The sequence below is a fragment of the Malaclemys terrapin genome, chromosome 20, assembly GCF_027887155.1.
Source record: "Malaclemys terrapin pileata isolate rMalTer1 chromosome 20, rMalTer1.hap1, whole genome shotgun sequence".
Taxonomy (NCBI): Eukaryota; Metazoa; Chordata; order Testudines; family Emydidae; genus Malaclemys; species Malaclemys terrapin.
Genome location: NC_071524.1, coordinates 10831986 through 10858090, shown reverse-complemented (window position 1 = coordinate 10858090; position 26105 = coordinate 10831986). Strand labels below are relative to the sequence as shown.

At 51.3% G+C, this 26105-nt stretch overlaps 1 protein-coding gene across 8 annotated transcripts in view; it reads left to right on the top strand.

Annotated features, from left to right (window-relative positions):
* The window catches only part of LOC128826657 (deleted in malignant brain tumors 1 protein-like), a 222448-nt gene that overhangs the window by 130609 nt on the left and 65734 nt on the right, over window positions 1-26105 (top strand). For 5 of the 8 annotated variants that reach the window (XM_054010065.1, XM_054010064.1, XM_054010067.1 and 2 more), the window contains exons 1-4: window positions 4237-4513; window positions 20410-20436; window positions 22068-22397; window positions 23198-23527. In XM_054010065.1, the coding sequence (XP_053866040.1) occupies window positions 4369-4513; window positions 20410-20436; window positions 22068-22397; window positions 23198-23527 (832 nt within the window). In that variant the 5' untranslated portion in view covers window positions 4237-4368. Of the gene's footprint in view, window positions 1-4236; window positions 4514-20409; window positions 20437-22067; window positions 22398-23197; window positions 23528-26105 lie in introns of those variants that run through there. The other 3 variants (XM_054010070.1, XM_054010066.1, XM_054010069.1) reach the window with 3 other exon arrangements.

The following is a 26105-nucleotide window of genomic DNA, read 5'->3' as shown; positions in this document are numbered from 1 at the left end:
TTATGTTACTGTTGTTGTAAAAGACGTAATAATAGTAATACCTTTCATGTCCATGCTCATCATGCATTGTCATTACATCCAATCAAAACCCCTAAGGTTGAAGCATCTGATGTAGAATCTGAATTCCGAGATTTAATGCAAATAGAGATTTGAAAATGTTTGTTGTACTAGTAGTACAAAAGGGGGGGTTGTGGAAGCAGAGAAAGAACTGACAGGAAGGGGATGCAATGCATGACAGTTCGTTAGCAAGAGTTAGGCTAACTGGAACCCTAATAACGCGAGATTTGTAGAAGCGAGGAATGTGTGAGGCGAGTGGGAAAGAACTGTGTGAGAAGTTGTTGCGACCTTGTGTAGATAATATGGAATGTAGACTAAGAGTCTACATTAGTGAGCAAAACAAGATATCAGAATGACTTAAGTATAAACAAAATGCAACTGTTGCTCATTATTGTCTGTAACAAAAGGTATAAATGCTTGCTGTAATTGTTTACCTGTTGAGAGACCTGCTTAGCTCTCTCCCTCTGCGCAATTGTGAGAGTTAATAAAGCATCTGACTTGCTATACCTAAACAAATAGTGAGAACTCTGTTTTTCTCCGACACTGTGTAATGTGAACAGCAAAATTTAACATGAAAGAGTGTACCCATTGTTCTCTAAAATGTGTCTTTTTTAACCACCTCTCCCTTCTCCTCCACCAGCTGCAAATGTTTATCCTTCACAGAGGCTAGTGAAGATTAGAAGGAGAAAACGGCAGATTTGGGATGACATGTTCACGGAGCTCCAGATGTCCTCCCACGCTGAAAGAGCACAGCAGAATGCGTGAAGGCAGTCAATGTCAGACTACAGAAAAGCAAAGTATGAACGAGAGGAGAGGTAGCGGGCTGAATCGCGGGATGAACAGAGCAAGTGGCGGGCTGAAGATGATAGGTGGCGTCAGCTTGCAGACAGAAGGCAAGAGTCGATGCTCCGGCTGCTGGAGCATCAAGCTGATATGCTCCAGCGTATGGTTGAGCTGCAGGAAAGACAGCAGGAGCAGAGACTGCCGCTACAGCCCCTGTGTAACCAACAGCCCTCCTCCCCAAGTTCCATAGCCTTCTCACCCAGACGCCCAAGAACACGGTGGGGGGGCCTCCGGCCACCCAGTCACTCCACCGCAGATGATTGCCCGAGCATCAGAAGGCTGGCCTTCAATAAGAGTTAAAGTTTTAAACTGCAGTGTGTCCTTTTCCTTCCGTCCTCCCCCCACCCATCCCGGGCTACCTTGGCAATTATACCCCTAGTTGTGTGATGAATTTATAAAGAATGCATGAATGTGAAGTAACAATGACTTGATTGCCTCTGCAAGTGGTGCTCGAAGGGGGAGGGGGGGTTTTTGGTTTACAGGGAAGTAGAGTGAACCGGGTGGGGGGGTGGGGCAGAGGGTTTATCAAGGAGAAACAAACAGAAGTCTCACACCGTAGCCTGGCCAGTCACAAAACTCGTTTTCAAAGCTTCTCTGATGTGCACTGTGCCCTGCTGTGCTCTTCTAACCAACCTGGTGTCTGGCTGCGCATAATCAGCAGCCAGGCAATGTGCCTCAACCTCCCACCCCACCATACATATCTCCCCCTTTCTCTCACAGATATTGTGGAGCGCACAGCAAGCAGCAATAACAATGGGGATATTCTTTTCGCTGAGGTCTGAGCGAGTCAGTAAGCTGCACCAACGCGCTTTTAAACGTCCAAATGCACTTTCCACCACCATTCGGCACGTGCTCAGCCTGTAGTTGAACAGGTCCTGACTCCTGTCCAGGCTGCCTGTGTACGGCTTCATGAGCCATGGCATTAAGGGGTAGGCTGGGTCCCCAAGGATCACGATAGGCATTTCAACATCCCCGATGGTTACTTTGTGGTCCAGGAAGAAAGTCCCTTCCTCCAGCTTTCGAAACAGACCAGAGTGCCTGAAGACGTACCTTTCCCGGCTATCCCACATTGATGTTGGTGAAACGTCCCTTGTGATCCACCAGGGCTTGCAGCAGCATGGAAAAGTACCCCTTGCGGTTTATGTACTCGGTGGCTTGGTGCTCCGGTGCCAAGATAGGGATATGGGTTCCGTCTATGGCCCCACCACAGTTTGGGAATCCCATTGCAGCAAAGCCATCCACTATGGCCTGCACGTTTCCCAGAGTCACTACCCTTGATATCAGCAGGTCTTTGATTGCCCTGGCAACTTGGATCACAGCAGCCCCCACAGTAGATTTGCCCACTCCAAATTGATTCCCGACTGACCGGTAGCTGTCTGGCGTTGCAAGCTTCCACAGGGCTATTGCCACTCGCTTCTCAACTGTGAGGGCTGCTCTCATCCTGGTATTCTGGTGCTTCAGGGCAGGGGAAAGCAAGTCACAAAGTTCCATAAAAGTGCCCTTACGCATGCGAAAGTTTTGCAGCCACTGGGAATCATCCCACACCTGCAGCACGATGCGGTCCCACCAGTCTGTGCTTGTTTCCCGGGCCCAGAATCGGTATTCCACGGCATGAACTGGCCCCAGTAACACCATGATTTGCACGTTGCTGGGGCCCGTATCTTGGGAGAGGTCTATGTCCATGTCAATTTCCTCATCACTCTCGTCCCCGTGCTGCAATCGCCTCCTCGGCTGGTCCTGGTTTTGCTTTGGCATGTTCTGGCTCTGCATATACTCCAGGACAATGCGCGTGGTGTTCATAGTGCTCATAATTGCCGTGGTGATCTGAGCGGGCTCCATGATCCCAGTGCTATGGCGTCTGGTCTGAAAAAAGGCGCGAAACTAGTATCTGACGGATGGAGGGAGGGAGGGGCAAGTGACGACATGGCCTACAGGTACAGGGAATTAAAATCAACAAAGGTGGCTGGGCATCAGGGAGAAACACAAACAACTGTCACACAGAATAGCCCCCCCCTGCAAAGATTGAACTCAAAACCCTGGGTTTAGCAGGCCGTTGATTTCACGGAGGGAGGGGGAAGCAAATGAATACAGAACAAATCTATTTTTTACATCTTAAGCTAGCAGACGACAGTGCAGCATGACTGATAACCCTCGGCACTACTGGGTGCTTGGCAGAAAATACTGGGCGCTTGGCAGAAAATAGCATACTACGACTGATAGCCATCATCGTCGAGACTGCCCAGGTGCCCATGATTGACAGGCACTGCAGTAAGATGATGACAGATATCAGTCGTAATATACCATCTTCTACCAAAAGGCAAGGGGCTGCTGATGTGTGCAATGCAGCCCCACGTCTGCCAGCCCGTGTGCCAGCACCCAGATCACCGATGAAGGCTACCAGTCATACTGCACAGTCTACTGCGAAAAGGCAATTAGCTGCTGCTGTGTAGCAATGCAGTACCACGTCTCCCGGCACCCAGAGGACATATGGTGACGGTGAGCTGAGCTGAGCTGGGCGGGCTCCATGCTTGGTGTGTTATGTTGTCTGCACAGGTAACCCAGGTAAAAAGTCGCGAATTGATTGTCTGCCGTTGCTCTGATGGAGGGGGAGGTGCCTGACGACATGTACCCAGAACCCCCCGCGACACTGTTTTGCAACATTCAGGCATTGGGATCTCAACCCAGAATTCCAATGGGCGGCGGAGACTGCAGGAACTGTGGGATAGCTACCCATAGTGCAACGCTCCGGAAGTCGACGCTAGCCTCAGTACTGTGGACGCAGTCCGCCGACTAGAGCACTTAGAGCATTTTATGTGGGGACACACACAGTCGGCTGTATACAACCGATTTCTATAAAACCATCTTCTGTAAATTCGACCTAATTTCGTAGTGTAGACATACCCTGAGTGATGTAGCTGGGTCGACCTAAGCTTTAGGTGTAGATTAGGCCAAGCCTCAGCTTCCTTCAACTGGAGTAAGGGCATCCAGACAGCCCTCAGCATCACTTTAACTGCATGGGCTGATCCTCGCACCCGCAGTCAAACCCGTGTGCCTGTCCCATGTCCACCAGGCCTCCATGGATCAGTTCTGCTGATTCCCTGTGAACCATTTCCAGGAACTGTCCCTCCACCCCATGTGTCCCAGAACCAGCTGTTGCAAGAGGGGTTTGTTTGCTCAGAATGTTCCAGGAATGCTTATTTCACAATCCAATGATATAAATAAAGCCACAGCGCAGGGCATGAAGGTCAATTCTCCTCCCTGGGCTCAGTTGCACACACCCACTGGGTCACTTCAGGGAGGTGCGGAGGGAGGGGTCTCTGCATTGAGAGGCCTGTCACACCTCCTGCCCCCTTTTGTCCCTGCCCCCTTGGGTGCTACCCCATCTCCCCAGAGTCCCAGCCTGTGACTGTCACACTGAGCTCAGCCTGCCTCTCTCACAAGGACGATCGCCTGCCCTAACGCCTGGCCATGCTGCCCCACAAGGACTCTGTTTTGAACGTGGGGTTTCCTGGGTGCCTCTTGCTCCTAGCTGGGCACCCTCTTGGCAGGAGGTCAGCTGCCTGCGCAGGTGCTGGGAACACAAGGATCCCCATCCTACTGGCCTGGTTTTGGGGTGAGTGGCCTTTTCCTTTTTCTCTTTCTCTGGCTTTGAATAGCGCTGTGGGCAACCTGTGATTCTCCAGCCCCACCCATCAGACATGGCATAGCTGTGTCCTGGGAGCCAGAACTCCTGGGGTCTATTCCTGCCTTGGGAAGGGAGTGGGGGCCAGTGGTTAGAGCAGCATGTGGAACCAGGAGCTATCTAGCTGCATGTATGATTTTACAATACAATTAGTTTAACTTTTCTTAAGTGTTAAAAGAGTAAAACGAAATTGGCATGTCTCTGAATCCTGGAGGTGTTTCCCAGCCACCCTCAGCTGGTCTCTTTAGGAACACAGGACACAGGGCTGGAAGGGCATGTTATAGAATCCCAGTCACATACTTATCAAGTGCCATCTTCACATGCATCTGAAGAAGGGGAGTGGAGTCTAGCAGTTAGAGTAGGCGGTGGTACCAGGATCTATCTAGCTGCATGTACAATTTTACAATACAATTAATGTAACTTTTGTTAGGTGTTAAAAGAGTAAAAAGAAACTGGCATGTCTCTGAATCCTGGAGGTGTTTCCCAGCCACCCTCGGCCGGTCTCTTTAGGAACACAGGACACAGGGCTGGAAGGGCACATTATAGAATCCCAGTCACACACTTATCAAGTGCTATCTTCACATGAGTTAGCACGATCTTCCCTCACCCATTAGGAGGCTGTTTCTGAGCCTTCTTCTCATTTCCAGCCTAACGTGACTCCTGGCCAGTTTATCCTCATTTCTTCTTGGCAAACACTGTCCTTTGGCTTCAGTAGCTCTTCTCCCTCCCCAGCGTTCCCCCGATGGATTCATACAGAGCAATCAGATCCCTGCTCAGCCTGTGCTGTGCCAGCTAAACCAGCCAACCTCTTCCAGGCTCCTCTTGTATGACCAGCCTCCATCCCCCAACCACCCTAGCAGCTCTTCTCTGCACCTGGTCCCATCTGAATCCATCTGTTCTGCATGTGGGTGACCAGAACTGCACACAGGATTCCCCGAATGACCTAACTCCTGTCCTGCTCTTACCGTGTTTGTTCAGTGTTTGAGGCTCCATTTCTTAACTATTATTTATTATGCAATGTGATACAGCATGGCCAGAGGGCGGCAGGAGAGGGTTAGAAGGGAGCCTTATTCCCTGTAGAGGGAAGAAAGTTTGCTATAGATTAATTAGAGCATCTGAAGCCAATTAGAGCACCTGAAGTTAGTCACCAGATAAAACCCCCCTGCTTCAATCAGCCAGGGGAAGGAGTTGGAGCGGAGAGGATTGGTGTTGGAGCAGAGAACAGTTTGAAGGAGTAGAAACAGAGTGGATTGGTGTGGGAGCAGAGAGCAGTTTGGAGGGAAGCAGAGGAAAGTTTGGAGAAGTGCTGTGGTGGGGGTAAAAAGACCAAGACCCTAGGTAAAGGGACATCTGGCTTGTGCAGAGGGAGGGCAGGAAGCCCCCCACAAGCTGAAGGGCAGGAGAGGGAAGTAGCCCAGGGGAAGGAACTGCTAGTTCAAATGGTTTACCACTATCCCTAGGGCCCCTGGGCTGGGACCTGGCATAGAGAGCAGGCCCGGATCCCTCCCTCTCCACTGCCCTCCTCTAGGACACTAGTGGGGCAGTGAATATCGTGGCTCAGGGGTAAGAAATGGTGCCCTGAATGCCCCCCCCCCAAGAAGAGAAAGCGTGAGACCCATCATAGTAGTGCAGGCAATTTGCCACAGCAAACACAAGAATTCATGTTATGGCAGCACTGTAGGCTGAGCTCAAGGCCCTGTGGTGCTGGGCTCTGCACTGGCAGGGTGACAGGCAGTCTCTGCCCCCAAGAGCTCAGTCTAAATGGAGAGGATATAAAAGGGCAATAGGAACACAGAGAGGGGATGTGATAGCAGCTGTTGGGAATGGAGCCCTGGTCTCATCTCTCCCAGCCCGGTGCCCCTCAGCACTGCCGCTGTGCTTGGTGCTGTACAACACACGACCAGAGACAGCCACTGGACTCACATTCAGCCCTTCTCAGACTCAGGTAGGCACTGACAGAACCTGGAGAACAAAGACAAGTTAATATTACAAATCACAGCTCCCTCTCACCACCCAGCAGCATTTCCAGAGGGCCAGCAATCCACTTTGTAAGCCAAATATACAGACGATGGCTCTGTTGCTGGACACTAAAAGAAGAGCTCATCACTGAGAAAGTTTGCTGATGATTGTAACAATGCTGCCTTTGGTGGGACACTTCTGAGAGTATCAATTCAGGACAAATTGCTTAGAGCAGGGCAGTTACAGCCCAAGGCTGGGGTTTCTTCACTTCTAAAGCACACCAAACCAGCCAGACAGAGAGGACTTTGGATTTACCCCACTGGCTAACCATAAGTCATACAAATGATTGCCTTACACACTCCAATTTCAAAGTATCATCACCAGTGCCACTTGTTATGGGGATGAATAGTTATGAAAAAAAAAAGCCCCAGTAAAACAAAAAGGGTTCTCCCGATCCCAAAGGACCAAGCCCCAGACCCAGGTCAATATACAAGTCATATCTTACTCACAAATCACACTGTTGCCAATCCTTTAGAATCTAAAATCTAAAGGTTTATTCATAAAGAGAAAGAAATTTAAATGAGAGTTAAAATTGGTTAAATGGAATCAATTACATACAGTAATGGCAAAGTTCTTGGTTCAGGCTTGTAGCAGTGATGGAATAAACTTCTACAAATCAAGTCTCTAGAGTACATCCCCAGCTGGGATGGGTCATTCAGTCCTTTTTTCAGAGCTTCAGTTTGTAGCAAAGCCCCTCCAGAGGTCAGAAGCAGGATTGAAGACAAGATGGAGGGGTTTTCAGGGCCTTTTATATTTTCTGCCCGTGGAAGGACACCCCTCTGTTCTTACTGTGGAAAATCACAGCGGCAAGATGGCGTTTGGAGTCAAATGGGCAAGTCACATGTCTATGCATGACTCAGTTCTTTACAGGCCGACACCACTGTTTACATGTTAGTTTGTATGTTCCCAGGAAAGCTCAGATGTGGATTGGCATCTCCCAAAGTTCATTGTTAGTTAAGTGTTTCTTGACTGGGCACTTACTGAGAATAGTCCTTTCTCAAGAAGCTGACCAAAAGCGTCACTGAGGCTACTTAGAATCAAAACACATTGAGCTACAAGTACATAGCCAATATTCATAACTTAAACTACAAAAATGATACACACATACAGATAGCATAATCATAATCAGCAAATCATAATCTTCCCATAGACACCTTACAGGACAACCTTTGTACAATATTTGATGAAAATATATAACAATGGTTGCAACAATGATCTACACGGTTACAGGTTATGTCAGTAACGTCACAATGACACAGTTGGGGGAGTGTAAACAATGAAGAGGACAGGTTGAGAGATTGGGGTGTTTTGTAAACTGGGTGCAAGTAAACAATATGCATTTTAATACAGCTACATGCACATGTATACATCTAGGGACCAAGAACATTGCCATACTTACATACTTACACTCCCTCCTGGGAAGCAGGGCCTCTGAACAAAATTTGGGGATCACAGTGGATAATCAGCAGGATACAAGCTCCCAGTGAGAAATTGTGGTTAAAAGAGCTGCTGTGACCTTGTGATGCACAAACAGGGGAATCTCTAGTAGAAGTAAATAGTTTATTTTACCTTCGCACCTGGCACTGGTGTGATCAATGCTGGAATTCTATGTCCAGTTCTGGTGTCCCCAATTCAAGAAAGATAGACTCATAGACTCATAGACTTTAAGGTCAGAAGGGACCATTATGATCATCTGGTCTGACCCCCTGCATGCTGCAGGCCACAAAACCGTCCCTACCCCTTCCCTGGACTCTGCTGTTGAAGTCCCCAATCCTGTGTTTTAGTGACTTCAATCGGCAGAGACCCTCCTGCTAGTGATCCCTGCCCCATGCTGCGGAGGAAGGCGAAAAACCTCCAGAGGCTCAGCCAATCTACCCTGGAGGAAAATTCCTTCCCAACCCCAAATATGGCGATCAGTAAGACCCCGATGTTAATGAGGGCTCCGAGAAGAGCCATGAGAATGAGTAAAGGACTAGAAAACCTACTTAATCTATTTAGCTTAAGAAAGAGACAGTTAAGGGGCGACTTGATCACTGTCTGTAAATATCTACACGGGGAACAAGTATTTCATAATGGGCTCTTCAATCTAGCAGAGAAAGGGGGAACAGGATCCAATGGCTGGAGTTGAAGCCAGAAAAATTCAGGCTGGAATGAGGCATTTACATGGATCGTGGTGGATTCTCCATCACTTTTTGACAACTTTTAACTCAAGATTGGATGTTTTTCTAAACATTCTAGGCGTTCTTTCAGGGCAGGTCTCTGGCCTGTGCTATACAGGACTCAGACTAGATGATCACAGTGGTCCCTTTTGACATAGGAATCTATGAATCTGTAAACCCCCCGAGTCAGACTGAAACTTCCTATCATCCTATCAGACTGCGCTGGGTGTGCGGGGCTGGGGCAGGTTTGTGGAGCCCCTGGAATCTCACAAAGCTGCAGAAACACTTTGCATTCAAAGTTTCTCCCTTGATCTGAGAGCAGCACTGCTGGGGTCCCGAGTCTGGTGAAGAATTCATTCACTAGAATGAACGTATTACATTGATTCATTGTGTACTTATTAGCCTCAGTGAAATCCAAACCCATTATCAGCTCACCCACGATCCTGGCTTCTTGCTCAAATTCCAGTGCTCCTATTTTCAAACCCAATTTCCCCCATTTTTGGAAGGAGGCACACTCCCCAGTCAGGGGCCATGTCTACACTGTGCACAGAGCCAGCTGCGGGGGTGTGAATTGCAGAGTGCATCAAAGATTTGCACTCGGACTGACCTGTGTGGATACTGCTGGTGCGAACTGAAGGTTCCTAATTTGAGTTAACGCCCTGTGAAATAGGACTAGAGTAACTATGGTAACAACCTCCACCCCGTACACTGGGCGGGCAGGGGTAGTTCACACGCTCTAACTGCCGTCCCCAGACACACACACTGAGGAGGCAGTTGGAGGTCACTCACCGTAACTGTCCCACCCCCTCTCCCTGCCACCACACACACACACACACTGGGGAGAGTGCTAGGCCTGGCCAGACCTGGGGGGAGCAGGGTGTCATGCTCCTGTCCCAGGTGTGGTCTGGCTACAGAACTTGATCATCCACCTCAGCTGTGTTCATCGTTAGATCCTTTAATGCCCTGCCAGGTATGGCTGAGGTTCAGCTCCCTAAGGGACGTTACACACAGCACCACCCAGTGGCTGAGCAGAACGCTACAGGTTAACATCCCAGTCCATCTCCCCCATTAAGTTCCATGTTTCTGCCATTTATTCACACTGTCATGCTGGCTGTGAAATTTAGGATGGATCAGTCTATCCAGTGTCTCTAACCCACTCTGGGTTCCCAACTGCAAAACACCAAGTAGCAGCTTGGCCATCTGGCTGGCCGTTAGTTACGACTGACTGGGGTTCTTCTGGAATCCTCGAGTCCCCATCTTCTCGTTCAGCATCCACCGTCTGTTGGGTTTGCCTTGTGGACGGTTTCTGTTGAACTTCCCCATGTCGGTCTCTGTCACTGTGATCCAGGCACTGAATTATTTTCCTTGATGACAGCTGGAGCCGTCCATCCTTTCTCTCCCGGTCAACATGTTCCAGATGCAGCAGGTCTCAAACGGAGTGATGGCTCTTGTAAACATGTCTGTCATGTACGGGCCAGCTGCCCTCACTGGCACTGGGTGGGTTGTTTGGCTGCCCTCTCCCCATGTCAGGAGAGAGGGGAGGGGTCAAGGAGCAGTTGGGACCCTGGGACTGAGAGGGCCTCTGGCCAATCACAGAACTGCAGACTAGGGCCAATGGATAGTAGCCAGTGCCCCAAGTCATTCTGATTGACCAGGCAGCCAGGCCAATCAGGGAGTCCAGCTCAGGTCCCAGCCTCCATGCATGCTGAGGAAGGAGAAAGCGAGAGCAGCCCCCGGGGAGGAGCTGGGGTGGGGCCAGGGGGAGAAAAGCTGTGTGAGAGGGTGGGAGGGGCTGACTAAAGACCCAGCCACATATGTGGGAGCTGTTGAGTGGGTCAGGGCTGGAGTAAGCAAGGGGGCAAGGCTGGGGCCAGCAAGTGGGACGAGGGTCAGTAAGGGGACGGGGCCAGGGATGGTGAGGGGCGGGGTCAGGGACACTGAGAAGGTGGGGCCAGCAAGGGGGAGGGGTAAGGGTTGATGAGAGGCTGGGGCAGGGCCCAGGGTGAGAGTTGGTGAGGAGGGCAGGGCGAGAGTCTATGGGGGGCTGGGCCAGGGTTGGTGAGGGGGTGGGGCCAGGGTTGGTCGGAGGGCAGGGCGATGGTCAGTGAGGCAGGGTGAGTGTCAGTGTGAGGGGACAGGGACAGGGTTACTGAGGGGAGTGGAGTCAGGGTCAGCTAGGGAGGTGGGGCTGGGGTCAGTGATGGGAGCAGGGCCAGTGAATGTGGCCAGGAACAGTGCGGGGACAGGACCAGGATTGCTGAGGGGGGTGGGTCACAGGTCAGTGAGGGGCGGGGTCAGGGACATTGAGAGGGTGAGGCCAGCAAGGGGGTGGGGTGAATGTTGATGAGGGGCTGGAGGTGGGGCAGGGAGTGGGGCCAGTGAGCAGGGTGAGAGTTGGTGAGGGGGGCAGGGCGAGAGTCTGTGGAGAGGCCGGGCCAGGGTCAGTGAGAAGGGCAGAGTGAGGGTTGGTGAGAGGAGTGGGGCCTGTCAGTGGGGTAAGTGCTGGCGAGTGGGGTGAGAGGCAGTGGGGCGGCAGGGCCAGGATCAGTCAGGAGGCAGGGTGAGGAGTGGTGAGTGGGGTGAGGTTCAGTGGGGAGGGTGGGGGGTGGGACGAGGGTTTCTGAAGGGTGTGGGAGAAGGGTTGGTGAGGGAACAGGGCCACGCTGTGACACAGTGACAGGCCCAACCTGGCAGAGCCCCATGGAGGGGAACGAACCCAGCAGCAGAGACAGGGGCTGCAGGGGGGTACTGGGGGCGGGGGTCAGGAAATCGCTGTGAGGGAGCAGGAGACAGGCAGAGACCCAGGGAGGAGGAGTAAGTGGGCAGCAGGGAGGGCCCAGAAACAGCCCCCCCACACACACACTGCCCTGAGACCTGCCGTGCAGGAAGCCATGAGTACCCCGGCCTGGGGCGTTTCCAGGAGCCCCTGAGCCAGGCAGATGGCTGCAGCTGGCTCTGCAGAGGCTTGTCTGATCTGGTCCTGAGGCAAGGCCCCTGCATTAGCCGTGCACGGCCTGGACAAAGGCGGCCCCACCTCACAGCATGCCGGGGAGTCCAGGGCTCAGAGGAGGGCGGGTTTTTCTTTTCTCAATTTCTCTCCTTTTCAGTTGACCTTTGGCTACAGGGGCTGAGCAGCCGGCTGCCCCGGTGTGTACTTGGCCGGGGCATTCACCGGTGTGGGAGGTGGGTTTTCATCACTCACAAAAGCTACTGGGGAACAACATCTAGTGACCCACCGTGCTCTCTCTTGGAGAAGAAGATGTGGGGCTAGCGCAAAAAGAGAAAAAAATGGGGGAAGTCTGGACACTGCTGCGATAATTTGTGTGAAACTTCGAGGGAAGCCATCAGCCGGGGGATGAGACATCGCCTTCATCACACCCCCTTCTGGGGCTAGTAAGCCAAAGAGCCAAATTTCAGCACCCCAGAGAAGAGACTGTTACTGCTGAAAGTGTGTTGGTTTGTATGTGTACACACAGAGTAAATAGTTCAGTATGCTTCCCGTCCGGGTGTAGGCCGCAGTGTGACGATTTGTTTAGTATATTTTAAAACCTTTCAGCTGCTTAGTATATTCTGTAGCTTGCTAACAAGTTTTCTCCCAGTTTCGGGCTGTTCCTGAGAGAGATAAATCTGTTGTAGTTGAGTTGTAGTTTTGTGTGTGTGCCCTTTTTAACAGCTTAGATGTGGATACAGCTACTACCCCAGTTAGGGGAATGTTACTCATTGGGAATCTATCTAGTAGCTGGATGGGAGCACTCCAGCATGCAGATGGCCCCGACATGGGTAAGAGGAGAAGCTGGGAAGGAGGTACTGTGGTGAAGGAACAATTTGGAAGCCCTTTGCCATAGTCTCCAGCATTCAGGTTCAGTCCTGAGGTCTTATGGGCAGCTGTGAGGTCCCATAAGAGGAAGGATGTCATGGACTCACAGGACTGGTACTTTCTCTTGGCTCTGTACGGTCCCTGGGCAGAATCCTCTTCAGTGCGACAGCCCTTCTCAGGGGTCCACTCTCACTCAGGGGTTAAGCCGTAGGCCCCTCTGCCTCCTGGAACCGCACCTCTCTGAGCTATCAGCATGTCTCTCTCTCACAGTGGAACCCCTTGTTAGGGGGCTTATTTCTTCACCCTCTCACTTCCCTGGTCCGTCTCGCATGAACAGAGAGCAACAATACCCAAAGTCCAACGGTGCAAACAATTCGATGTTTATTGGGGTGAACTTTTAGCAAGCATGATTCCAGTTTCCTTCCTCAGTGTCCCCCTTCCAGCTCTGACACCACAGAGCCATCCCTGTTCCCATTCCCTGTTCCCATTCCCCCCCAGCAAAACATGATTCCAATTTCCCCACCCCCATTCCCTATTCCCATTCTCCCCCTTACTTCCTGATTGACTGCAGACTATATAGTAAAACTTGAGTTCTGCTTAGCTATACCTTAACCAATCATTTTACTGAAATTTAACAAACCAATCCTAACATACTGTAACATGAACAGAAGTACTTGTGGCACCTTAGAGACTAACAAATTTATTAGAGCATAAGCTTTCGTGGGCTACAGCCCACTTCTTTGGATACATATAGAATGGAACATATATTGAGGAGATGTCAGTGTATATATAACTCCCACCTGTTCATGCTCTCTGTATGTGTGTATATATATCTCCTCAGTATATGTTCCATTCTATATGCATCCGAAGAAGTGGGCTGTAGCCCACGAAAGCTTATGCTCGAATAAATTTGTTAGTCTCTAAGGTGCCACAAGTACTTCTGTTCTTTTTGCGGATACAGACTAACACGGCTGCTACTCTGAATACTGTAATATGGTTATTTAATCAATTATATTCCACCACCTTAATTGGTTTACACCCAACAAAATTAATTATACAACAGACAAACAATTACAGAACCAGACAGAGACCATGCAAATAAATATATAAAACAATACAGAAGTGAGGATTTCACAACTACATGTATACAGACATAAGGGTTTTCCAGCTGTGTCTATTGATAAGATTCCTAACAGCCCAATAGCACCTTACTTCCATGTGACTAGTTTGGAATGTGAGGATGTGACATTCACTTCTCAGCCCATGGCTGCCTTTGCTGCTTAGCCAAAGGCCTTACTTAGCCTAAGAACAGAGCCTCAGACTGTCCCTTACACATACAGAGAGTGATTTTGATTCTCTGTTTTATACCTTTATAACTAGCTAAGTGATAAGAATACACCTAAATTCTTAAAGTATAGGCCTTTACAGACAGGCCTGAATATCTATATCCTAACACTCCACCCCTTTTTTTGGGGGGGGGATCCTCCTGCCCAGGTATCCCTGGAAAAGCATAGGACATATGGCGACACATTTCCTGATAGGGCCAGGCATCAAGGTGGAAGGTGTCGATATTCCATTTGTTCCACTGCCCCTTGTGTAATATAATGCCCAGCCCTGCACCTTCTCTCGTACGGGCATACCACACCTATTCCAATTAGTGTGCCAGACTTTCCATTATAGTGGGCCCGAGAAGGTTGGGTCCAGGTTGTCTTGCACACTGCGGGGTGAAGAGGGCTTACTACATTACTTATAGGTTATCTCCATATGCAACGCAACACAAGTACAGTTAACAATCCACAGCAACACCGAGTCCTGACCACTGCAGTATGGTCCAACATTCAAGCTGCCACCAAAGCACTGCCTCTCCTCCTTTGACAGAGTTAAGATTTTAATGTGTCCATTTGCTGGCAGTTGCAACAAGCTGCCCCTGCAAGTTTTACGTGCTTTTGTTCATATTATAAGTCCATTGAATGTTTACAGAGAAATGGGTTATTGTCCAAACCAACTTAACCACTTGGTATGGAATCAGGCAGTATGCCCCGGTTTGATTATTTACAGCAATAAGATTTACAGATCCATTTGTGCACCAAAGTCCAGATAGCAGCGTGTAGATCAGAGGTCTCAAACTCAAATGACCACAAGGGCCACATGAAGACTAGTACATTGGCCTGAGCGCCGCATTTACTGACACCCCCCCCACCCCCACTCCACCCCTTCCATGAGGCCCCGCCCCTGCGCCGCCTCTTCACACCCCTTCCCTGCCCTCATTCCAACCCCTTCCCTGAAATCCCAACCCCAACTCCACCCCCTCCCTGCCCCCAGGGGGGGCAGGAGGGGTGTGGGGTATGGCGGGGGCTCAGGGCAGGGAGTTGTGGGGTGAAGGAGGGGTGAGAGGTGCAGCAGGGGGTCAGGGTGCAGGGTGTGGCAGGGGGTTCAGGGCAGGGGGTTGGGGTGCAGGAGGGATGCGGGGTTCAGCAGGGGGCTTAGGGCAGGGGGTCAGGGTGCAGGAGGGGTGCAGCAGGGGGCTCAGGGCTGTGGGTTGGAGGCAGGAGGGGTGCGGGGTGCAGCAGGGGGTCGACATGCAGCAGGGGGCTCAGGGAAGTGGGTTGGGGTGTAGGAGGGGTGCGGGGTGCAGCAGGGGGTCGGGTGCGTGCTGGGTGCGGCAGGGGATTCAGCTGCAGAAGAGGTTCGGGGGGTGGGCTCCGGCCCAACGCGCACTGGGGGCAGGACAGGCTCCATGCCTGCCCTGCCCCCGCACCGCTCCGGGAAGCTGACGGAATCTGGGGAAGGAGGGGCGCAGGGGTGTGTGTGGCTGTTGCTTCAGGCACCGTCCCCAGCAGCTCCCATTGACCGCAGCTCCCCGTTTCCGACCAATGGGAGCTGCTGGGGGCTGCTCCTGAAGCAACAGCCCCTCACACCCCTACGCCCCTCCTTCCCCAGGTTCCGTCCACTTCCCGGAGCAGCGCGGGGGCAGGGCAGGGAGGCAGGCAGGGAACCTGCCCTGCCCCTGGTGCGCATCAGGCCAGAGTCACTCTAGGTAAATGCTGGGGGGAGGGCAGGGCCGCGAGGAGCTCACGGGCCGCAGAAAATAACCCCGCGGGATGCATGCAGCCCCCAGGCCGCGTGTTTGAGACCCCAGGTGTAGATCTATGTAGTTTGGCTAGGGGCTGGTGTAATTGTGTCCCCTAGTAATATGTACATTTTCAGCAAACCAACTTATACACAGTACACCCAATTGTTCACCCCTTGCCATTGGCCATTGATCCTGCTCCTTCAGAGTCATAGGAGAGGGGCACAGCCAAACATCTTCTTTGGATTTACACCATTTTACACACCCCTCCATTGATTCCCAGTGAGTTCCTCCCCTTCTCATTATTTCCATAGGGCTTGTGGGGCCCACCTTAGTTGCCGTTCTATTTCCAGGTACCATGGTAGCTATTACACAGGTGCTGGCCTCCTAGCTGACCATTTTGCATTCCCGTACATATCTCTCCCTCCCCCCAGGTCAGCCTTTTGAAGCCATCCCCCACCCACGTCATGCTAGCAACAATACAAACACAACAGACAAACAACACAAAACACAGATCCATGGTATACTGGGTTATTCTTCCGCTGGCACCAGCATCCTTGTAGAGTGTCTGAAAAACAAAAGAAACAATTTCCGCCCCCATCCTGGGGACAGATTGTTGCTTAATAATAATACCAATTCCTTTTACAAATGTCCTTGCTAGTTGCGGGAAAAAACAGAAGAATTACCTCCATGTTGTCCTTATTTTGTTCTATAGTCAGGCTAGTGAATTACCCCACTCACTGGTCATTTATGAAATTTATGAGGTGGTGTGCCTCAGTTTCCCCTCTTGTACAACCAACCAGGTTTGCAATAGTTTCTTTGCTGTACCAAGCTTTAAGTTTATTTTTAGGTAATAGCTGAGAGACAGCTTCAGATTTCTGCTCTGTGTACACACCCACATACCCTGTGGGTATTAATAGGATTAACCTGTCCCCCTTATTTTCAGGCTTGACTTGATTTTTCACCTCCCTTTTCTGGAGGGCCATAATCTGAGTCTTCTAGTAGTTTGTTTGCTGACCAGATGTATTCATTATTTCCAGATTCTTTGTGCTGCTACTTATGGGTAGTTTCCTCCTTCCCCCATCAGCTAGGTAATTTGCATTTACACAGAGGCTTTCTTGGCTTGCCTCTGGATCCAAAGCTATCAGCAGCTCAGAGGCTGTCTTGAAAGGGACACATTCCACTTCCACCAGATTTCTCATTATTTTTCACTTTCATCTCCTGCTCCAAAATGCACAGAGATCTGAAAAAGAAAGAACAATCTACTATGGCTCCTTTTGGAGCCCTAATAAGACTTTAATTAAGTACCATGTTTTGTTTGCATTTCTTTTACCCCTTTTCCAATATACACTGCCCATGTCCTGGGAAATAGTTTAACCTCCATAACATTATATTAGCCATATTAATTCTACACAAGGTGTAACTGCCTCCCCGTGCCCACAGAGTTTTCATGCACCCCCAAAGGGACAGTTTGATTCCCCCAGAGCCACCCCAAGGCTCAGTGTTCCCATCATTGCTCCCCTTTTCCTTTTCTTTTTCCTTTGTACACACACAAAACTATCTTTTGCCTAACATCTCTTGCACTGTGATTATTGCACTGTAAACTGTACCCCGATTACACTTTCATTTTGTACAACCAGAGACAGCCAGGGGCAGTCAAGTTAAGTTTTAATAGAAACCCCTGACATTCCTTTAGTGATTTTGATCACATTACCCAATAGTCAAATAATTTTGATTAGATTATTCCTTCTCCTGCTGCCTGCAGCAGTCCCTTATAGACCATTTCTGTGGGAAAAGGGCCCATTTTCCCTCAGAATAGCTGTAAAGGCTTCTGGGGACAGAAGCATAGTGGTGGGAGTAGCCACTCTTCCTGACTCCCTGGTATAATTTAATTACCAAGCTTCCATCCAATGTGACTGCACAGAGTTGCACGTACAGTTCCATCTAGCCCAGTATCCTGTCTTCTAACAGTGGCCAATGCCAATTGGTTCAGGGGGAATGAACAGAACAGGGCAATCATGAAGTGATCCATCCCCTGTCGTCCACTCCCAGCTTCTGGCAAAAAGAGGATAGGGACACTCAGAGCATGGTGTTGCATCCTTTCCCATCCTGGCTAATAGCCATTGATGGACCTCCATGAATTTCTCTAGTTCTTTTTTGAACCCTGGTATAGTTTTAGCCTTCACAACATCCCCTGGCAAAGAGTTCCATAGGCAGACTTTGTGTTATATCATCAAATCCTCCAGTGAGTTCTTCCATTTTTCTCATTAGGCCCATTCCGGCTGCCATATTGTGGCTGAGAAGGTTGTTGGTCTGTGGTTCTTTGAACACATGCACTCTGAATGCAAAGCTTTGGTCTTAGTAAGTTGTTTCTGTGGTGAACTGGCCCATGAAGTTCAGAATATCTCCAGGGCTAGTCACAGCAGTGTCAGGTGACTTCAGCTCTGGGAAGGATTGAAGGGGATTGTAAGTCCCTTCTGAGATGCCTGAGACATCAGCTCCTGAGTCAATTTTATAGTCAATTGTCTTGCCATGAACATTCAGTTTCACTCTCCAGCCAGGCTCTATGTCATCACAAGTGATGGATCCCAGAAACAACGGCTCTTGGTTGTCTGTAATCTGAGTCAGCTCCCAAACTATTTTGGTGTTGCAAACAGCTGCAAAATGTCCATATTTAATGGAAATATTACACCATGTGCTGCTGGCTGGACGTGCATCATCTCTTGGGCTAGGACTTTTTCCTTGTGCATGTAGGCTGGGATTTGTCCCTCTTAGTCTGGATGTTCTCTCTCCTGGCACCAGGGGTATTATGATAATAAGCTTTAGCACTCAAGTATCTGTTTAAACCTTCTAAGACTACAGCTACACTAGAGAGTTTACAGCAGCAGAGCTGCAGCGATGCAGTGGTGCTGCTGTAAGCTCTCTAATGTAACCACTCTGAGCTGACGGGAGAGCTCTCCAGTTGGCTTAACTACTCCAGCCCCGTGAGTGGCAGTAGCTATGTCGGTGGGAGAGCTTCTTCCGCCCACATAGCGCTGTCCACACTGGTGCTTAGGTCAGTGTAACTTACATCGCTTAGGGGGTGGCTCTTTCAGCGCCCAGCCGGGGGTGCAGGGTCTGGAGGCTGCCCAGCAAACCGTGAAGCCGGTAGTGCTTGGGCTTCGGGCAGCTCCTCTGCCTCCGGACCCTGCGCCCCTGGCCGGGCACTTCCCCTCCCGGGCTCCGGCGGCGCAGGGTCCAGAGGCACGGGGGCTGCCAGAAGCCGGTAGCGCTCGGGCAGCCCGGCTCTTAAACAGAGCCGAAGAGGAGCAGAGCCTCCAGCTGCCGTGGCTCTGCGTAACTGACACTGTGTCAGTTACACAGAGCCGAAGAGGAGCAGAGCTGCTGCGGCTGGAGGCTCTGTGTAACTGACACTATGTCAGTTACACAGAGCCTCCAGCCCTGGCAGCTCTGCTCCTCTTCGGCTCTGTGTAACTGACACAGTGTAAGTTACACAGAGCCTCCAGCCGCCGCGGTAGCCGGTAGCGCTCGGGCAGCTCGGCTCTTAAACAGAGCCGAAGAGTCAGGGAGGAGCAGAGCCGCCATTTTCCCGGACATGTTCGGCTTTTTGGCAATTCCCCCCGGACGGGGGTTTGACTGCCGAAAAGCCGGACATGTCCGGGAAAAAGAGGACATATGGTAACCCTAATGTAAAATCTTGTGAAATCTTGTTTCCAGTGTGTCCATGGTGAAGTTTGTGAAAGCTGAAGTTCTCTGGGGCACTGAAGAGTGGCACGGTGACGAGATCCTGCAACCTTTGTAGCTTTGTTCCTTCTATTTCTGTTCGTAGTTTACTCCAGACACCGTCGTGTTCTTCTGTACCAGACATGGACTGGTCACAGAGCTTGTTTTTACACACCACAATGGCTGAGGGTAGCTTTAAAAAAGATATTTTACACACATCACCACCTAGTGGCTGAGCAGTATAATACAGTTTAGCACTCTATACAGCATGTGGGCCTGTCACACTCCAGGTTGGGGGGAAGCCAGGCCAGAGGGGAAGCCAGGCCTGAGGGGAGCAGGGTGTGGGGGTCTTGAAACATTTCTGCACTTGAAACATTACAGTGACACAGTGGCAGCTCTGCAGCTATAGCACTTCTGTGTAGATGCGACCGATGCCGACAGGAGGGGCTCTCCCATTGGTGAAAGCAATCCACCTCCCTGAGGGACAGTAGATAGATAGAAATATAACATGCAGCTGAGTCTTTTCTCTCAGTTAAGGTGACCAGACCTCCGATAAAATTGGGACTGTCTCAATATTCAGCTAGGAGTCTGGTGGCACCTTAAAGACTAACAGATTTATTTGGGCATAAGCTTTCGTGGGTAAAAATCTTGCTTCTTCAGATGCAAGTGCGGTTTTACACCAGACTCCTTGTTGTTTTTCTAGATACAGACTAACACGGCTACCCCCTGATACTTGATACCGATATTCAGCTGTTTGTCCCGCGTCCCGACGGATGTATGGTCGGGATGCCATTTCTCCCAATAGTTTGGCTTGGTCATTTTTTGGGTGTTTTTGCGTCGCCGGCATTCTGGGTTTTTTTGCTTGGGTAGTTGTCCTGATATTTTGTTCTTGGCATCTGGTCACCCTACTCTCAATGCATCAACAGATGGCAGGGGAGAGCTCACTCAGGCCACCGCTTACATCAGCCAGTGTTTGGAGATCCCCAAGGTGACCAGCCATGGAGACAGAGACTTACCTCATCTCTTTGCTTTCTTTCAGCTTCCATGACAGGACTCCCCATGGCAGGTAAATACAAACATAGGCAGAGGGTGTGGGGTATGTCCATATGTGTGGCGTGCATGCTGCAGTGTGCAGCTATCTCATAAATTGGGGCAAGGAAGGGTAGAGTTAAAGTTATTTAATCTTGTCATTCAAAGGTAGGACTGGAGACTTGGGTTCAAATCCTGCCTCCTCCAGACTCACCCCATCACTTCCTCAGTTTTCCCACCAGTTTAAATTGATGGAGATATCCTATCTCCTAGAACTGGAACGGACCTTGACAGGTCATCGAGTCCAGCCCCCTACCTTCACTAGCAGGACCAAGTATTGATTTTGCCCTGGATCCCTAAGTGGCCCCCTCAAGGATTGAACTCACAACGCTGGGTTTAGCAGGCCAATGCTCAAACCACTGAGCTATCTCTCCCCATCCCTCCACCAGTGAATTGTTAACAAGGTGGGTTGTGTGGCAAAGTGAGCAGAGCGTAGGGCATCCTGGCTGTTGGGTACCTGTGGAAATGCCCCAGCCATCCAGCCTCTCAAGGGCTCACCCTTGCCCAGTAAGGCTGATTGAAATTTGGGCTCTGGCAGTGGCTGGCTGAGCCGCGTCAGTCTGGGGTGACTCCAGATTTACCCTGGGGTATGATCTGCCCCAACAGACATTTTTGCCTTTAGTTATTGTTAAAGCTGGTTTAGCTCAGCCCTGGCTGTGGCTGGTGAGTGCTGCCCCCCCACACCCCAAAGGGCAAATAGAGGTTCTGTGTACATACACTGGGGCACCATGACACCAGCTGGGGCCTGTGAGAGGTGAGGGTGGGGTACCAGGAGCTGGGCTGCCGAGGTGCCGTCGCCACAGGAGGGTGTTCAGTTCAGCAAAGGACCAGCCCTGTCTGTCTGGATGCTGTGGAATATGGAGGAGCTGAATCAGCCCCAGTCAGGGCCAGTGGAGGCTTTGGGGGAGCAGAACTAAAGCCTCGCGAGGCTGCTGCTGTTGGCTCCAGTCAGGCAGGGGCGTTGGGGCACAGACGGGGAGGGAGCCCAGGCAGGGTCAAAGGGCAGTTCAGTCTCCTGACGAGTTTTGTCCTTTGCCCCTCGGCTGGGAGCCGCTCAGACTGAGGGCTGGCCTGGCCTGCACACACCTGTCCTGTCATGGAGGGGAATTAACCCCAGCAGCTCATTTCACATTTTGGGCATCAGAGAGTTGCAATGGCTGCGACTTCCACTCACTACCAGCTTGGACCCCGGGCCCCAGATGTGAAAGCCCAGTGCCTGTGCCCCCCACGCCAGCCACTGCCCCTGCCTGAGCTGGGGCCAAACTGACACCGGTGCCCTCCGGGGGAAAAGCCCCGGGTCTCCTTCCCCCAACATACTGTGTCAGCTCATCCCTCTTGCACAGACTATACTGGAGCCAGAGTCCCCTGGGGGAAAAACCCTGTGTCCCATTCTCCATCCCATGAGTCAGCCATTCCCCCCTGCCTGGGGATGGCTCAGAGCTGGTGACCTCCAGAGGGGACCCCCCAGTGTCCCATTCTCAGTCCCCTAAGCCAGCTAGTCTGCCACACTGGGACTGAATGGGAGACAGAGTAAACTATAGGGAAAAAGCCCCATATTCCTTTCCTTTAGCCCATCCCTGAGTGTTTATCCCCTTGGGGTATTTGCAGACTCAGGCATCCCAGAACTAACTCAGCTCCGACTGGTGAACGGCCCGAGTCGCTGCGCTGGGAGGGTCGAGGTGCTTCACAACCAGCAGTGGGGAACCGTGTGTGATGACAACTGGGATTTAACTGAGGCCAGAGTCGTGTGCAGGCAGCTGGGCTGTGGGACGGCGTTATCAGCCTCACGTGGGTCTCGGTTTGGACAGGGAACTGACCGTATCTGGCTGGATGAGGTTAACTGCACAGGGACAGAAGCTGCCCTCTCCGAATGCAGGGCTAGGTCTTGGGGAGAGAATAACTGTAACCACATGGAAGATGCTGGTGTTGAGTGCTCAGGTAACCCTCATCTCTCATGTCATGGTGGGTGCTGCAGGGAGTGGATTGGGAAGCTTTCAGCCCAGCCCCTGGTTCACTGTCTGAGTTCCTGTGCCCCAGCGCTGCACTATTGGCCTGTACTGAAGCGAGCAGGTTAGGAACACAGTAGGAGGCGCTCTCCCCTAGCAGTCTGGGCTGACCCCAGTCCTCCCGCTGGCTGACAAAAGGTCTGTGCTGCAGGGTATGGGTCTCAGCCAAGAGTCTCGTCTCACATTCAGTGATGATTTCTATCCCCCAGAGCAGAGCTCGGGAGCACACGCTGCAGAGGGTGGTGTGTGGGGCACAGTGAGAAGCCCTCTCCCCACTCTGATCGTTCTCATCCCCAGCCCTCCCTGGCACAATGGGGCGCTGGGGAAGCAAGGATCCCAGCTCTGGGACTTGGTGTCAAACAGAGCTTTCAGTCACTCCTGGGGACCAGAAACCCAGGGTCACTTTGACAAGAGTTGGGCTCCTAACTCAGCCATGCTGGACAATTTGCACCACCGACAATTAGTCCTGAACCTGTAACATCCCTCACAGCTCTGACTGGACACAACATTTTCCGCAACTTCCTATCTGTACAGTCATCATATTTCTGTGCCCTGACTCTCAGCTGCCCTATGCCACCCCAGAAGTGGCAGCATGTCAGCGGTGGGGACTGAGCCCTTGCAGTGGCTGTGTGAGGAGGCCAGTCACACCCATCTGTGGTAGGAGATACATTCATCAGCATTACTTGTGATCAGATGCACAGGAATCTCCTTGAGTGTTTATTGCATTTGCAGACTCGGTCATTCCAGACCCAGGTCCTCTCCAACTGGTGAACGGCCCCAATCGCTGCGCTGGGACAGTCGAGGTGCTTCATAACCATCAGTGGGGAACCGTGTGTGATGACAGCTGGGACATAACTGATGCTGGAGTCGTGTGCAGGCAGCTGGGCTGTGGGACGGCGTTATCAGCCCCAGGCTGGGCTCGATTTGGACAAGGATCTGGCCCAATTTGGCTGGATAACGTTCATTGCACAGGGACAGAAGCTGCCCTCTCCGAATGCAGGGCTAAGCCTTGGGGAGACCATAACTGTGACCAAGGAGAAGATGCCGGTGTTGTGTGCTCAGGTAACCCTCCTTCGTCATGCCCTTGTGAGTGCTGTGAGAAGCAGTTTGGGGACTCACTGGGGTGCTCTCCCCTCACAGTGAGTTCTGACCCTGATGCAAAATGCTGTGCTGGGGATCAGCAGAGCCTGCTCTCCCTGCAGACTGCTGCATTACCACAAAGCCCTAGGTCGTGTCTAAGGGCCTTGCTGCAGGGAGCAGTTTGGGGACCACAGGAGGGGGCTGCCCTGTCTCAGAGTCAGTGCTGACCCCAATGCCCCACCATGCTGCAGGCTGAGGTGTGTACCTCACTGTGAGAACCCCTCTCCCACCTCTGCTCACTCTGATCCCCGTACCCAACTACAGCACTATGGGCACTCAGTGACCATTGAGTTCTAGTCAGACTCACTTGGTGAGTTAAAATCTGTAGAGGAGCGGACTCACCCCTGCGGAACCTCCTGCTGGTCACTTCTGGGAATTAGCTCTTCCAGCGTCCTGGAGTGCCCCCTGCAGGCCAGTGATCCACCTGTCCTCTGGCTCCGTGTCCCTCCCGGACCCCGGTGCCCTTTTATCTGGGGTGCTGCCCCCTGGCAGTACACCCCACAGTACTAGGGTCTCCCCTCCCTGGGGAACCCCCACCCACTATCCCTACCTCACCTCAGAATAAGGCCACTGCCAGTCACCAACTAGCCCCCACTCCCTGGGGCAGACTGCAGTATAGGCCACTCATCACAGGTAAGGTTGGGTTTGGACCTGCTGCCTTGGCCTACCTATGGGCTGCCCTCTGCAGCCTACCCCTTGGCCTCCTACTAGGCCACTGCCTGGGGCTATCCAGGCTGGAGCTCCCCAGCTCCTCAGCATGTCCCCAGCCCTGCTCCACTCAGGTACTCTGTCTCTAGCTCACTGCAGCCAGTCCCTTCTCCCCCTGAAGGCAGAGAGAGACTGCTGAAGGCCTGGCTCCCAGCCTTTTTATACAGGCCAGTTGTGGCCTGATTGGGGCATGGCCCAGCTGTGGCTATTTCCCCAATCAGCCCAGCTTTTAGAGCTGCAGCCCTCTGCCAGGGTTGTTTTAAGCCCTTCCAGGCAGGAACGGGGAAACCACCCCGCTACAGAATCATAGAATCATAGAATATCAGAGTTGGAAGGGACCTCAGGAAGTCATCTAGTCCTACCCTCTGCTCAAAGCAGGACCAACACCAACTAAATCATCCCAGCCAGGGCTTTGTCAAGCCTGACCTTAAAAACCTCTAAGGAAGGAGATTCCACCACCTTCCTAGGTAACCCATTCCAGTGCTTCACCACCCTCCTAGTGAAAAAGTTTTTCCTAATATCCAACCTAAACCTCCCCCACTGCAACTTGAGACCATTACTGCTTGTTCTCTCATCTGGTACCATTCAGAACAGTCTAGATCCATCCTCTTTGGAACCCCCTTTCAGGTAGTTGAAAGCAGCTATCAAATTCCCCCTTGTTCTTCTCTTCTGTAGACTAAACAATCCCAGTTCCCTCAACCTCTCCTCATAAATCATGTGCTCCAGCCCCTGAATCATTTTGTTGTCCTCTGCTGGAGTGTTTCCAATTTTCCCACATCCTTTTTGTAGTGTGGGGCCCAAAACTGGACACAGTACTCCAGATGAGGCCTCACCAATGTTGAATAGGGGGGAATGATCACGTCCCTTGATCTGCTGGCTATGCCCCTGCTTATACCAAAATGCCGTTATCCTTCTTGGCAACAAGGGCACACTGTTGACTCATATCCAGCTTCTCATCCACTGTAACCCCTAGGTCCTTTTTTGTAGAACTGCTGCCTAGCCACTTGGTCCCTAGTATGTAGCAGTGCATGGGATTCTTCCGTCCTAAGTGCAGGACTCTGCACTTGTCCTTTTTGAACCTCATCAGATTTCTTTTGGACCAATCCTCCAATTTGTCTAGATCCCTTGGTATCCTATCCTTGCCCTCCAGCTTATCTACAACTCTTCCCAGTTTAGTGTCATCTGCAAACTTGCTGAGTGCAATCCACGCCATCCTCCAGATCATTAATGAAGGTATTGAACAAAACCGGCCCCCAGGACTGACCCTTGGGGCACTCTGCATGATACCGGCTGCCAACTAGACATGGAGCCATTGATCATTACCCGTTGAGCCTGACAATCTACCCAGTTTTCTATCCACTGTGACAGGGTCAGGCCAAATGGCTACAAGAAAGTGGTCAAAGGTAGATATATAAGTTCCAGGTTAAGCCGGTCCCTTTTCCCTGGGTAAGATAACAGGAACTATTCCAGAAAACTCAGGAACTTTCTAGAACTAATTAAGGCAGGCAGGCTAATTAGGACACCTGTAGCCAATTGGGAAGCTGCTAGAATTAATTAAAGCTAATCAGGACACCTGGTTTAAAAAGGCTTTCACTCTAGTTAGTGAGGTGTGTGTAAGGAGCTGGGAGTGAGAGGACATGCTGCTGAAGGTCTGAGGAGTACAAGTGTTAACAGACATCAGGAGGAAGGTCCTGTGGTGAGGACAAAGAAAGTGTTGGGAGGAGACCATGGGGAAGTAGCCCAGGGAATTGTAGCTGTCGCGCAGCTGTTCCAGAAGGCACTCTAGACAGCT